Source organism: Electrophorus electricus, chromosome 16 (assembly GCF_041902795.1).
Source record: "Electrophorus electricus isolate QZ-2024a chromosome 16, ASM4190279v1, whole genome shotgun sequence".
Classification (NCBI taxonomy): Eukaryota; Metazoa; Chordata; class Actinopteri; order Gymnotiformes; family Gymnotidae; genus Electrophorus; species Electrophorus electricus.
This window is the reverse complement of record NC_137512.1, coordinates 21,194,158-21,207,500: the sequence shown is the minus strand read 5'-3', so window position 1 is coordinate 21,207,500 and position 13,343 is coordinate 21,194,158. Positions and strand designations below refer to the sequence as shown.

General features: G+C 44.8%; 1 protein-coding gene across 5 annotated transcripts in view; it reads left to right on the top strand.

The window, feature by feature from the left end:
- The window catches only part of drp2 (dystrophin related protein 2), an 87,541-nt gene that overhangs the window by 35,034 nt on the left and 39,164 nt on the right, over positions 1-13,343 (top strand). For 4 of the 5 annotated variants that reach the window (XM_081698909.1, XM_081698910.1, XM_081698907.1 and 1 more), the window contains one exon: positions 12,823-12,991. In XM_081698909.1, coding sequence (XP_081555035.1) covers positions 12,945-12,991 — 47 coding nt within the window. In that variant the 5' untranslated portion in view covers positions 12,823-12,944. Of the gene's footprint in view, positions 1-10,529; positions 10,691-12,822; positions 12,992-13,343 lie in introns of those variants that run through there. The other variant, XM_081698908.1, reaches the window with a different exon arrangement.

The following is a 13,343-nucleotide window of genomic DNA, read 5'->3' as shown; positions in this document are numbered from 1 at the left end:
CTGAGAATCTGTGTTTATTTCTGTGTTTATTAAGTACCGGTGTGCTTTCAACTGAATCAATTAATGCAATTATTTGCTAGATTGAACGGCTTGTTGAGCTCTTGCCAAATTATTCCTGCTGCACTTGATTATTGAAAAGATGCTCTTGACTCAAAAGACGAGAATGAAGGGAGTGAAGTGTTTTGTGTGGCATGAGCATAAATTTGTGCTTTTTTTTGGCGGGAAAATGTGGAGCAACTGCAAGCGCAGGTCATAGCCGCACTTAGCCTCCTTTAACAATACATCAGAGCACTAAAAGCGAGAGACGGTGTAAAACTGCCTGCAGAAACCACGAAACTAAGCTGTATTTATCCTTCAAACAACCAGAGTGTTCACTGAAAATAATTACCCCGCTGCATGGCCCGGCGCAGGATCTGTGGAGTGGTAATAAATCCTCCGTCCTGAGGTGAAGCTAAATCAGGGGCTGAGGCTTCCCATGAAGTTACAATCTCACGTGCAATGTCTCGCATGATAAATAAGCAACATAACAGTGCTGACGTTCACCTTCATGCGCTATAGTCTTAGAGCGAGCGCAAGCAGGCCGCCGAATGACGCCCCTAGGAGGTGTAAATGTGTCGAACATGATGTCGTTGGGTAAATAACCCCTGCATACGTGGCCTCGGCCCATCAGCCACCACACCACGGCTAGATTTAGCATCGGCCGTGAGTGATGATGTGCTACGCGTGAACTTCGGGGAATAAATTAAGCTTAGCCGCGCGTCTCCGGAGGTGAGCGGAAGAACGGCGGCTCACGGGCAGCCGGGGGAAGAAGTTATGCGGGCATCGGAAATTGAACAAACAAGTTAATACACTCGGGCGGTGATCTTTTAACTGGAGACTGGCCAGGGCTGACACGCAAGGCTGAAGTGTAGCCCGTTGCCCGTTATTTGTGACGGGCACCGAGCCCTGGGCCGTTCATCTGGAATCGGCAGCACATGGATGACTGTATACACTCCACTTTACGGACCTGGGGACGAGAGCATCTGGGTTGCCGGGAGCTCGTGTAGTCAGCGAGGGTGCGTTTCAGCTCAAGCCGTACTCCTCATAAACATACACTCCTGGAGGCCATGATGGTACCATGGAGAGTGCTCAGACAAGCTGCCTGCTCACTCTCAAAACGCGCACACCTACACACACACAGCCTTGTACCCAACAGCACGCACACTTGACTGGAGAACGCACAAGTACCCTGGCTTCCAGCACTAGCAGGCATACTGGGACCAAGTGATGCGGTCACTTCTACTGCCCACTGTGCACTATTTATCTGAACTGCACATGATTGCTTTTAGATTAGCCCACTTCAGTCCCACTGAAAGGGTAAAAGTGTCTGTTCCCTTAAGGATGCTGTTTGGCTTGCAACAGTTTTCCTTGACTATCACTGTCTGCCGTGGTGCTTCTGGGATCTCTGGGATCTCTGAGTTAATACCAGGGGTGTTCTGCATAAGTACTGTGCGTGGTCCAGAGCATGTGAATGTGAAATCACATGATCGCAGATCACTCACAGGTCACGCAGTTATCCCAGTGGTCATCCCCGAAATCTCGCTGAGCTCTCTCTCTCTCTCTCTCTCTCTCTCTCTCTGCTTCCCCACCCACCCATTCACAGCATGTTGTTTTGAGCAAGCTCTAATTGGTTTGTCCTGGGCCCCTGTGTTGCGCGCCTTCCAGTGATTCTTGCCATGGTTGATTATGCCTACGGCCCCCTGCCGCCGTGACGGAGCTGCCGCATTTTCTGCGCCGAGTGCCCTTGTCAGGAGCAGGTGCCGCGCTTCCATGTCTGAGGCAAAGGATTGATGAGAGGTTGGGGGAGCAGGAGAGGTGTGCCAAGCCGCTCCCGTTTCCAGGGAGAGAGAACAGCATGCGAGAGACAGAGCAAGCCGAACTTGAGATGAGAGAGAGTGAGAGAGAGTGAGAGAGAGTGAGAGAGAGAGAGAGAGAGAGAGAGAGAGAGAGATTGTGGCATATGCGGTCTGGGCTGTCGTCACCGTGGCATCAAAGCCCCTCACACCCGACCCATGTTCAGGAGGAGAGCAGAGGAGGAAGCCACTCCCTCTTTAAAACATCTCCCACTGCCCCCCCCCCCCCCATATGTTCTCTCTTGTTCTCTTCTCACCTCCCTCCTTTGCATATTTAAATTACTTTGTCATTTTATTTAGCCTAACAAGGGAGCATTGCTGGAATGGATATGTCTTGGTGACACCTTTGAAAAGGTTACAGCGGGTAATTAAAAGTTCCACTGCTGCAGTCACAATATATTATCCAGTCACTGTTTTGGACTGGGGGGTGTTCGCGTTCTCTCACTCTGTATTCTCTGCCCCCCCTTTATATCTCTGTCCCTGGGCCATGAAAAAATATAATCGGAGCAGCGAAACCTTCCTCAGTTTGCTTTTGGAATCTATTACTTTGGATTCCTTTTCCACAGAGTAAAAGTCTCTCATGGCAAAACATTTTCAGACGCCCCACATTTTGTGATTTGTTGGGTTTACTTTGTAGATTTTTGATTTGATTCAGTTTGTCGCATTTCATTAATAAAAAGCCATCTCAGCTGAAAAGTACTGAAATCTGCTGCTCCTTGGGCAAGGAGTCCTGACTCATACGTGCTGTGCCCAGGATCATAAGGAGAGTCAAACTGTATTAGATTTAGTTGCAAGTGTACAGTGCTCTACCCCAAGGGCAGGCCTGAATTTCAAGCAAGTTTATGCAATAATTGATATGCATGTCTGTGTACACATCACAATCTGGAAAGTCTCATTAAACCAGCCTGGTGTGGGAATGAGACACAAGACATTATAAAAGGCAAGGGACAGGACAGTAGAGTCATATATAATAGCATGCTGCACTTTAGGTGCACAGCAATTCATGGCAATAATTACCATGTTCTGCACTCTGCAACATGCAACACTGTATTACTCAAAACAAACTAAGGTTTTGAGAGAAAAAGTTGTGATCCTTTTGGAATTATCTAGATTTTGGCATAAGTGCCTCCTAAATGTGGCCCAATCCACATATGAAAACACAATTTTGGTTCTCCTTACTTAGTAGATGGTTTACAGATTTACATCATCATTGTCATAATAACCTCCTGAAAAGAGGGCAAATGCAATCAGGTTTAAATAAATTAAGGTTTGAACTGCTTGGTAATATAAAATACCATACAATTTTTATAACCTGTTCTGAATGCTGTTGCTACGCTACTTGTTGGCATCCTGTGACTTGTGCAAACACACAAGAATCCTCTTTGATAAGTGACAGAGAGCTTTGATGAAATATCCTCTTTACTCCACAGTGCTGTGGGAACAGTATTCTGTAGACAGATGACATAGACGTTTTTCCTAAATGTGCATACATAGTATTATATTTGAAAAAAACAAAACAAAATACCAAAACCATGTCTGTGAAGCATGGTGGAGGGAGATGTGGGATTATGTGCATGTTGTGCAGGCGACAGATACAGGTGAATTCTAGATTGTATAAGGAATGCAGCAAAAGATGGAGGTATGTCCTCTAAAACCCTAGAAGTTCGGTCATGCGGCATGAATGTGACCCAGAACTTCAACATCTAATCAGAAGCAATGTTAACTGCTGGCTAAAACAGAAGACCTTCTGTAAGTGGGCCATTCGAGATAAACATCCTAAAATACACATATTGTGAAACAGTAAAAGAGGTAATTGTGCTGAGCAATTACACAACATACTTTGTTAAGGATACTGACAATAACAGAGGTTCTATTAGTTACAAAATATGAGTTCAGCTAATTATATCAATGAGCTTGGTTGTTTAAACCAAATCTGAATGCATTTACAGTATTTGGCAGACATTCTTGAGTGTCATATTTATCTGTACTACAGTGTGTGTAATTTTGATCTTGGCGTTGCTACCACCTCACGCTTCTAATTAGAACTACAGAGGAGCATGTAAACATGTAAATAAAATCTTTTATTTCTAGAGATCAGATCTCATTGAAGAGTCATTCATGAAGAAATCCAGATCATTCCAAAGGGTTCACTAACTGAGATTCATGCACTTGCCTTCATTGACAGTCTGGAGCTATTTCTTTCCCAAATGATCGTCGTGAGAAGTTTTGCATATGGAATCACTGGAAAAAAGGGACACGCATCTTCACCTCGAATCTTGGGAAGTACTGCATAACGGATTAGTTGGATTTGTTAATCAGGCACTTATGTAGTTAACAATTAAATAAATAATTATTCAATCTTGGAAAAACCTCCCCATAGTGCATCACTGTCGATGTAAACATCAGTATGAACATCAGAAGAATAACGCATGCAGCTCTTTTCTGTCTGCTCTTAAAATTGCTGGTATTGTTGAAATGACAAGCATAGTGAGCAATAAATCATTTAGCCAGTACTGTAAGAAAAGATATGGATTGACTTACTGTGATAAAATGTCAACGGAGCGATGCTTCTCCTTCTCCCCTATTTTTCAATCTCTCTCATTCTCTCTCTGTCTGCCCACACTCCTTACCCAAAAGACTACTACTTCTGTTACTTAAGATCACAAGGCCTAGACCATCACACAGACCCATGGCCTGTGCCAAGTCAACGGACGCACTGCCGTTGCCGTTGCGGGAATTTTCTAGTACGAGCGTTGATTCTCTGCCTAGCAGGTTTGCAGAGTGAGTTAGAGCAGAGTTCAAACTGAGGACCATTCCATCAGATGCGCAAGATGCAGCATGCTGGCTGCTTGCTGGTTTGCCAAGGCTGTGATTGCTGAGTTTTTCGATTCCCCAGTGTGGTTGTCAATCAGGCTATAGGCCTTTTGACCCTGGTGGTAAGCTGTAGGCTTTGCCAATATAATATACATGAGTTAAGTAATGAGAAATTCAATATATGCCCATGCTGATGGTACATCATCCATTTATAGGCAGAAAAGGTTTTTCGACATGGGGCTGCCTCAACTTAAAATGAATTTTCATCATCCTTCCTTGGGTAGTTTGCATTTTCTGAATCAGGGTGTAGCATTTATTAAATTGTCTGTTCTGACAGTAAATTGACTAGAATCCTTTGGAACCCTGTGGTTTTTTTTATTGATGGTCTTGTAATGGTAGACGGGCTTTTAGAGACTGGTCTCAACTTGATGTGCGTTTGCTGGAGTCTCAACTCACAGAGCGAACAGTGTGATGTGTCAGCCTTCAGCTGAGCCCGAACATGACTCTTGCTTTAGATGTTGACACTGAAAGAATTAGATATTTTGTAGAGGACACAGGGATGCATTACTATTCTCTCTCAGTCCCACACTCATTCTCTTCTTTCGCTGTCAGTATCTGTCTTTCATAATAAACACCACATACACACACGTTCACCGTGTGCACTTGTTTAATTGCTGTTTGTCTCAGATTTATGTAAATGTTTTAATCAGGTTTGGGGAGCATTGGGTTTTTCCACTGAATGCACAGAGATGGATGGAAGGTGTGTTTGCTTGAGCAGTGGCTTGAGTGATCAGATCATTGCATTTCATTAGAACATTTTCATGCTGTGAGGATTTCAGGTTAAAAGCCTTTTTAAAGTCTTTTCTTTTTCACGTTTACCCTGTTTTCTGCCAACATCAGTCATCTCCAATTTCACCCACTAGCTAACTAATTCTGCCCCCCATCAGACAACACCACACGTGCTTCCACCAACAAACACGTAGCTGGCCACCACAACTTTTCAAACTTCTGGCAATGCAGCATTACTGGATGTTAGGCTACATTTACATTGCAGGACTTAATGTTCATTTGTTTTACTCGGATCCAATCTTTTGAACAGTTAACAGTGTTGTTTTGTAGGGGATCCAGATATGTTATTAGTGTGAACATTTCTATCCAAATGTTATTAATGAGAACAGTTCTGTTATTAGCATAAACTGGACCCACATGTGCACATCTGTAAAAAACAATAAAAGCACATGGATAACCATAAAATAGTGAAATGAATAAATAAATAAAAATATTCACAATAAAATAGTGAAATTTTCAAAACAAGTGTACAAGTGCTCATAGTAAAGACTATTTGTGCTTTGGTCTGCTGACATTTAATCAGCTGTTAAGGATTAGACTGAAAAGATGAAAAAAACGGATGTTGCTGTTTTAGCAGCTATTGCTATGGCTATATTCTGATTCTGCCGGCAGCTGTTTGTGTAGCAGATTAACCTGCAGTGGTGGGACTGGGATGTGCACAGTGATCTGAGTCAACATGGCAAGGTGTCACAGGAATTCTGATCTGACAGCTCTTACTGAGCTCACAGGACCATGGATTGGATATGCCGTTGATCAGATATTAAAGTGAACCGCATCTGTCGCAGAATTGGACATGGGCTACCTCCATCCTGTAATGTGAGCACAACCGTAATCTCGAGACAGTCTCCTGATGCAAAACTCCAAGCCCATAAAAGAAAGGAATTTCCTAAGTGTGGTTTGTTTGTGCTTGCAAATGAGTCTTGCCAGCCGTGATCAATATCAATATTTCTCTTCTTGGTGTAAACAGCCCTGAATAGTTAGAGAAAACAATGAATCTCAGCCGCCATCATTTTGTCTGCATGGGCGGATGCACTCTGCAAATATTCTATGGGGGGGGTTTAATAATTCATGTCCAGCTTTTTATTTAACAACAAGCGGTCAACCAACAGGAAGTGACATGGCTGTCTGTGTGGCCAGGGTGGGTGGGATGTCGTGCGCAGGCCTGTCGGAAGGCTTTTCTCTCACTTTTAATGCCCTTTCCGGCTTGCTGGAGCAGGAGCCCCCCTACCTTGCCCCTCCCCATTATTCCCACTGCCGAACACGGCGGGATGCTCGTGCACGGTTCCTGTGTGCGTCAGGGTTCCGCAAAAACTGCTGCTCCTCCGGGGATCCTCCCTCTAAAAGCCTGCAGTGGGGTGAGATCATAATGGTGTGCCGGTGCAACTCCGCCGTGCTACGGAACGCTGAGTTTTACTCCGCACTGTAGAGGGACATTATGTGTGGACCCAGACTCACTACAGGAGCTCTGATTTGCTGCACTACCAATTAGCTGGACTGAGTGTTTTTGCTTTGCAGATCAGTGGCAAGCAATGCTAGAGCAGTTTTAATCAGATTTCTCTCCACATGGCAGCTGTGGAGGGATGCATTTAGTGTCCGTGTATAAATCTCTTTTAATTAAGTTTAAGTGCTTAAATTTACTTTGATGAAATTAGTGGGAAAGAGAACTTTAGCTGAAATGAGAGAGATATCCATTAAAACATGCTTAACATTGTATTGCTGCTTAGAAGCTCAGAACAGCGGCACATCGAGTCCTGCAAGGACGTTTACTGGGAAATTTTACTTTGGGATTTTATATGCTGCTTTACTGCCTAATTTAGCTAGGAGCACATCATAACTACAGGAAGTACATGCCCTTGAAGAGGAAGTGTTCTGTAGAAAATGTGTCCTCATATGAGGACAGTACATTTGTTTTCCGAATCCTAGTTTCCTCCTCATGAGTTCACTAAAGACGAACCGAATGTTAAATAAGAGAGTTTAATGAAATAAATGTTAACCTCACAGCCTTTATAAGGTATCTAGGTATGCAGCTAAAACACATCTAGTCATATATAATAAAAGAAAAATATAATAAATATAAAATCTTATAATACTTCATGTACTCCTGAAAATAGTTTTCCTGATTAATTCATGCATGTTAATACTGTGCACTAAAACTTTGCAGCCATAGAGAACTCCTAAGCCTTGAAAATGTCTTTCTACTAATAATAAACTGACATTTATATAGATATTAATCATTTGTGGCTGAGTTCCTTTTTCTAACTAACTTTGCAGAGTGAAATGAAGAAATTCAACAGGTTTAACTTTAACACGAACTTTGACTTATTCATTCTAAACATGACAGGTGTTAACCACCTCCAATGACAAACATCTGCCTGCTCATTGAACATAATGAATAATCTGGTCTACTCCAGATTAGTTCCATCTTTATGACAAACATTTCTGTTGCATAGCCCCAACACTGTCATCTGCACCAATTTAATCAGGAGAAAGTAAGTATTTTTACATTATATAGCTGGTGCTTTTATACAAAGCATCTTACACTTATACAACCTAGGGTTCAGGGCTTTGCTCAGGGACCCAACAGTAGCGTGCTGGTGTGGCTTGAACTGCTAACCTTCTGATTACTAGTCAAGGACCTTATCCACTGAACTACCACTGCCCACTTTTTGCCTGTTCAATCTCTGCAGGCTGCCTGTGAGTGGGCCAGGCGGTGTCGTTCTTTACATGCCCTTTATCTGAAGATGGCATGGGATTATGAAGACTTCTTGATGCCAGTTGTACCTCACGGTCTGCGGTCCGACATGTGAGCCTCCCGCTCTTCTCTGACAGCCTTGTCTGAGGCCAAGCTGAGCTCCGCTTCCTCTGTTACTCGTTGCTCCGCTTCCTCTGTTACTCGTTGCTCTGCTCCAGAACTGGTTACTCATTAATATTTACTGAAATGATTTAGGGTTGATATATATTTCACTAAGGCGCTGCATCATTTCTCTCTCTGCCCATCTCTCCTCTCTCGAATGACAAACACAGTAATGACTTTTGACTGTTGTGTAACTTTCTCTGCTCGAGGCAAGTTGTCTCCTGAAGTTTTCAGAATAATGATTTTGGGAGATGTGAATTTTTTGTGCCCAGCAACTAACTGATCATTTGTTGTGAGTTGGTAAAATATTGGAATGAAAGACAGAGAGGAAAACTTGTTGAACTGCTAACTGCTGTGTGGGTACAATTTTGTTCTATCCAAGACTAATTTCCACCCAGGTCATAACCCTAGTGCCTTACTGAGTATACAGGAGCCTAGCAGACATCAGATAAAGTTCAGATGTTGTGTTTGTCTAGATGTGTAGCCACACTGGTAGAGCCGGTAGCGTAGGCTCCAAGAAACGCCAAGGTTTTGGGTTTGATTCCCAGGGAATGTGTGTTGTCATACTAATACAGTTGTAAGTCGAGTGTTTGCCGAATTCCATAATTTCAGTGATTGTACAAGAGCTTTTGTCTAAAGTATCTGCATACAGACATCAGTTAATCACACATAGCGGAGAGCTGATAGTCACTCATCTGAACAATCGCTAATCATGTCCTTTTGACATTTACTACAATGACATTCACTGCAAATACCCCTTTCAGTAACAGCCTTGTAGTACACTCTCATTTTGTTGTGATTAAGTGTACTGTGAAGTGTGCACTTTATTTTGGAAAGGTTTTAATGGTGTATTGTCAGCTTCCCGAAGCACATATTCCAGTCACCACTGAACTGCATTGCCGTCACGTGTGGCACTTTTTGCCATCTTTGGAAAATTGAATACATAGACAGAGGCAAATAGGGTTTCACACAGCCAGTCACATTGATCCGAGAGTAAAGATTTCTGACATATGAGGTCGGCAAAGCACCAGACCAAAAGCACACAACAGGTGTTTTTATAGATATCCTTTAGCTTGTAGGTCCTTATTTGTATCTCTGACAACTAGGTCTTTAGTCTTCCATAGTTTCTTCGAGCCAGTGGCCACATCTCTGGCATGTCGCAAGGAGAGGGCTTTCTCTCTGGGGGCCGCATCCTTCTCTTCTTTCCCATCGTTCCAGTGAGTAAAGCCACTCTGTCTCCGCTGCGACCCAGCGGCCCTGACGGCCTGCTCTGGGTCTGGCTATGAATAATACATGGCCGATTGTTCATGTGACATCGCGGACAGGAGCAGCAACCACGCAAGAGCACAAATAATGGGCCGTCAATGCACCGAGGTGCTCTGAGGCATAGATAATGAGTATCAGCTCTAATGGGGGTCTAATTTCAAACTGCTCTCTTCAGGTTGGAAAATCAGAGCAATTTGTCCATAATTAGGTACATGGGTGGCATATCTGTGTACAGGAAATGATGTCTTATCATTGACATTACAGGGGCATGTGTGTGACAGGCACACCGCTCAGGCTCCCTGGTGAATTAAACAGCACAGAGTGGCTTGCCTCGGTTGATCAACTGGAGGTGCCTTTGGGCATGTGGCAGGCTGTCAGAAATGGAGAGTTTCCACAGCGCTGTGGTCAGGGAAGCCTGGAGTGCTGGAGTTCGGCCCGCTAGTCCCGGCGAGCATGGGCTGACTCCACAAAAGAGTCCGGCTGCAATCCATGGATCCTCGGCATTGGACACCCGGTCAATCCTGCCTCTTTCCCAGACCAACCTCTTGACCCGCTTAGGCCTGCCACCCTGGCCGGTTAACCAGGCCTGTTATGGAGTTTTACTATAGCCGGTGCTTACACTCTTGGGTGTAAGTGCTTGAAGCTGGTGGGGAGGAGAAACACCTGTGCTCTGGCCTGAGGCAGGAAGTCCCCCAGTGGGCTCTCGGCAGTTGGGCTGGGCTGGGCGATGGCCAGATGCTCTTTGCTGGGCTGTTTACGCTGCATTTCTGGCCTGGTGGGTTGATATGCCAGGCTGGTGGTAATGGAATGCTGCAGACAATGGCACCTTTGAAAAGAGGGCATCTCTGCAATATTTCAGCCCTGCCCTCAAGCCAAAACACCCAGTCAGTCTGTCAGCATTACCGAGTTACTCACCAACTCAGAGGAGCTCAAGATCGATACAAAGGGGCGATAGGCTTCAGTGAGCTATAAGCGAGCTGGCTGGAGGGGTTTCTCACGTGGTCTCCACCTTAAGGTAAGAGCTTCACTTGCTACATGGGTTCACCAGGGAATTACAAAGTGCCTTTTGTGTTGCCATAATAAGATTATCTCCAGGGTGGTGTCAGGTTCCTGGAAGTCAGACCTCCTGTCCATCTCTTGTAAGGCTTTGATCACCTGATATTTTATCTGCAAAGCCAGTGGGAACTGTCTGCCGTCATGACTTTGTTCCTAGCAGCGTACTTTATTGTAGCATGATAAAACCTCAGAGGTGAGATTTTTGACAGCTAGGCCAAACACGTAAAAGATGCCTGGCTCCTCTGTGGCCAGAGTGAAATATTTCTTAAAGAGAAGGCAGAAATATGTTCACATCTTCAAAGATAGGAATGTTTTTAACGGTTGTCTCTGTCTTTACCTGGTCCAAATACATAATTTAAATGTTGGATCTTGCTCAGGTCTCTTTCTATGATGGACTTATCTATCTTTGTTCAGACAAGGTTGAGTCAGAACAGTAGGGATGAAATCTGTGTAGGATGTGTTTGTGCAAGGAGGAGTGACTTGTACAGAGAGGAGAGCCTTCTGATACAGTTTAGATACAGTTAGATTTTGATACAGTCTTATTTCTTTCTTATTTCACCGAACTAATCTACTCCACTACCCACTAATTGGAAATTTAAAAAAAAAATGGTTTGATTATAAGTTGAAGCTAATAAACTACTGAAGCACTTTTCTGTTCCTTTTTTGTTTGTTTTTACTGAGGGGGCCTGTAATTGTGGAGGGCACTATGTGTAAATGTTTTTTATGTGTCTGTCAGTTGTGTGGGTGGCACGGTATGGCTGTAGCCATGCCAGTTGGCGCTCTGTATGGGCAAGAGGAAGTGATGCAGAGTTCTGGCAATCTAGTGTTAAGGCTGGAAAGACCTCCTTTCTCCAAGTCCATGCCAGAGGCTCATTTCTGCCACTCATGTTGTTGTTGTTGTTGCCTATTCTTTTGTGTCAGTTCAGCACAATTTTTTTATCAAGCTCCACAGATCACTAAACAGAATAAAAAATAGCAGACAGATGACACCAGAGAGAGGACCTTCACAGCGCTTTTTTAACGAGACTCAGCACTCGAAATCCTTGCTGTCCTGTTTTTCTGGGTATTCACTGTATTTGAAGCACTAGCCATCTATCTGATGGACCACGAGCAGCCGGGATTAATCACGGAGGCAGTGGATTATGCTGCAACGAAGTGGGAGGCAGCGAAGGAGAGACAGGGTGAGAGGCATTGCTGATTCACAGGAGACTGGAAAATGACACTGCATGTGAGCAGTGGAAATGTCTTTGTGCGGGAGGCTGCAGAGGGTCAAGGGGGCTCTGTCAGCTCTGTCATGGCCCGCCTGTGGCCCTCCTCTCCGGGTAGAGGGGGCCCTGCTTGGGCCTCTGATGTGCCGCCGATGTGGCAGTCGCATCGTGGGCCGCAGTTTGTTTTTCGCCGAAATGTCAGTGGCCACGCAGAGCTAGGGAGCGAACCCTGGATGCTTTTACTGCATAGGGGTCGAGCCGAGGTGGTTGCGACGGAGCGATGCATCGTGGGGGGAGACGGCGTTCACGGTGACGGAGATGAAGTAACCCTGTGGGCATGGGTGACGGAGTTGAGGGAGGATAAAGGGATGAGCATTTGGGCACTCTGACAGCAACGGTGCCCAGACATAAGGGATGTCATGACACAGGGAGGCTCCCTCATCACAGGCCTCGCACTGGGCTGATTATGTCTATGCCCCTGCTCTCTGGTGTGCTCAGAAGCTCTGATGCTCTTTCCGTAATAACAGAGGCTACACACACCGCCCTCCCCCCTGGTGAGCACAAACACACACACACACACACACTCCTCCTCTACCCCTCCTCTCCCAGCAGGGACTGTGACAAATGGCACATCCTGTTGCTAACAGACATTACTGACATTGGATTTGAATGATTATGTATAATTTGGGTTGCAGTGTTTGTATCTGTGAATGCAAATTATGTTTTTTTTTTTTGTGATCTGTGCTCGATTTTAAAGTTTCAGCGACTTACATGTATGGAGAGTCTCAAATAAAATCCTGTGTGTCTGTGTTTGCGTGTGTGTGTGTGTGTGTGTGTGTGTGTGTGTGTGTGTGTGTGTGTGTGTGTGTGTGTGTGTTCTCAGCTGCGAGGCGGCCCTCGTGGCCGAGATGCCACTGTGTGCCCTGCCAGTCGGCGGTGGATCCTGAGGGGCAGGAGGTGCCCACCGAGTGCAGGGGGCAGAAGACCAAGCACACTGACCACGACATGAACCTGTGCTGGAACGAGATCAAGCGCAAGTCCCACAACATCAGGTGCCATCCACACTCCACTGTCCCTTTAACAGCAAGCGACTTGTGGGACCATCCCACAACAGTGTCTGATTAAATGATCCATATTCTGCCAGCCTACTGAGTTTTCTCTTTTTTCCCTGGCCTTTAGTTTAATCTAGGAAGTTCTCCAGAGTCTCAGTAAGATGAGTTAAGTCATCAGTGCTGGCCTGACCCAGTAAAGACATGCAACTGTTTTGCATGTCATTTGTATGGCTGTGTAGTGTTCTGTGGTTTTTTAATTTAAATGATTATTTAAATATAATGCTTAGCCCTTTAATTACTGTCTTAACCATCGTGCTTCTGTGGGGGTGATTGGTTAGGACAGCCCACCCCA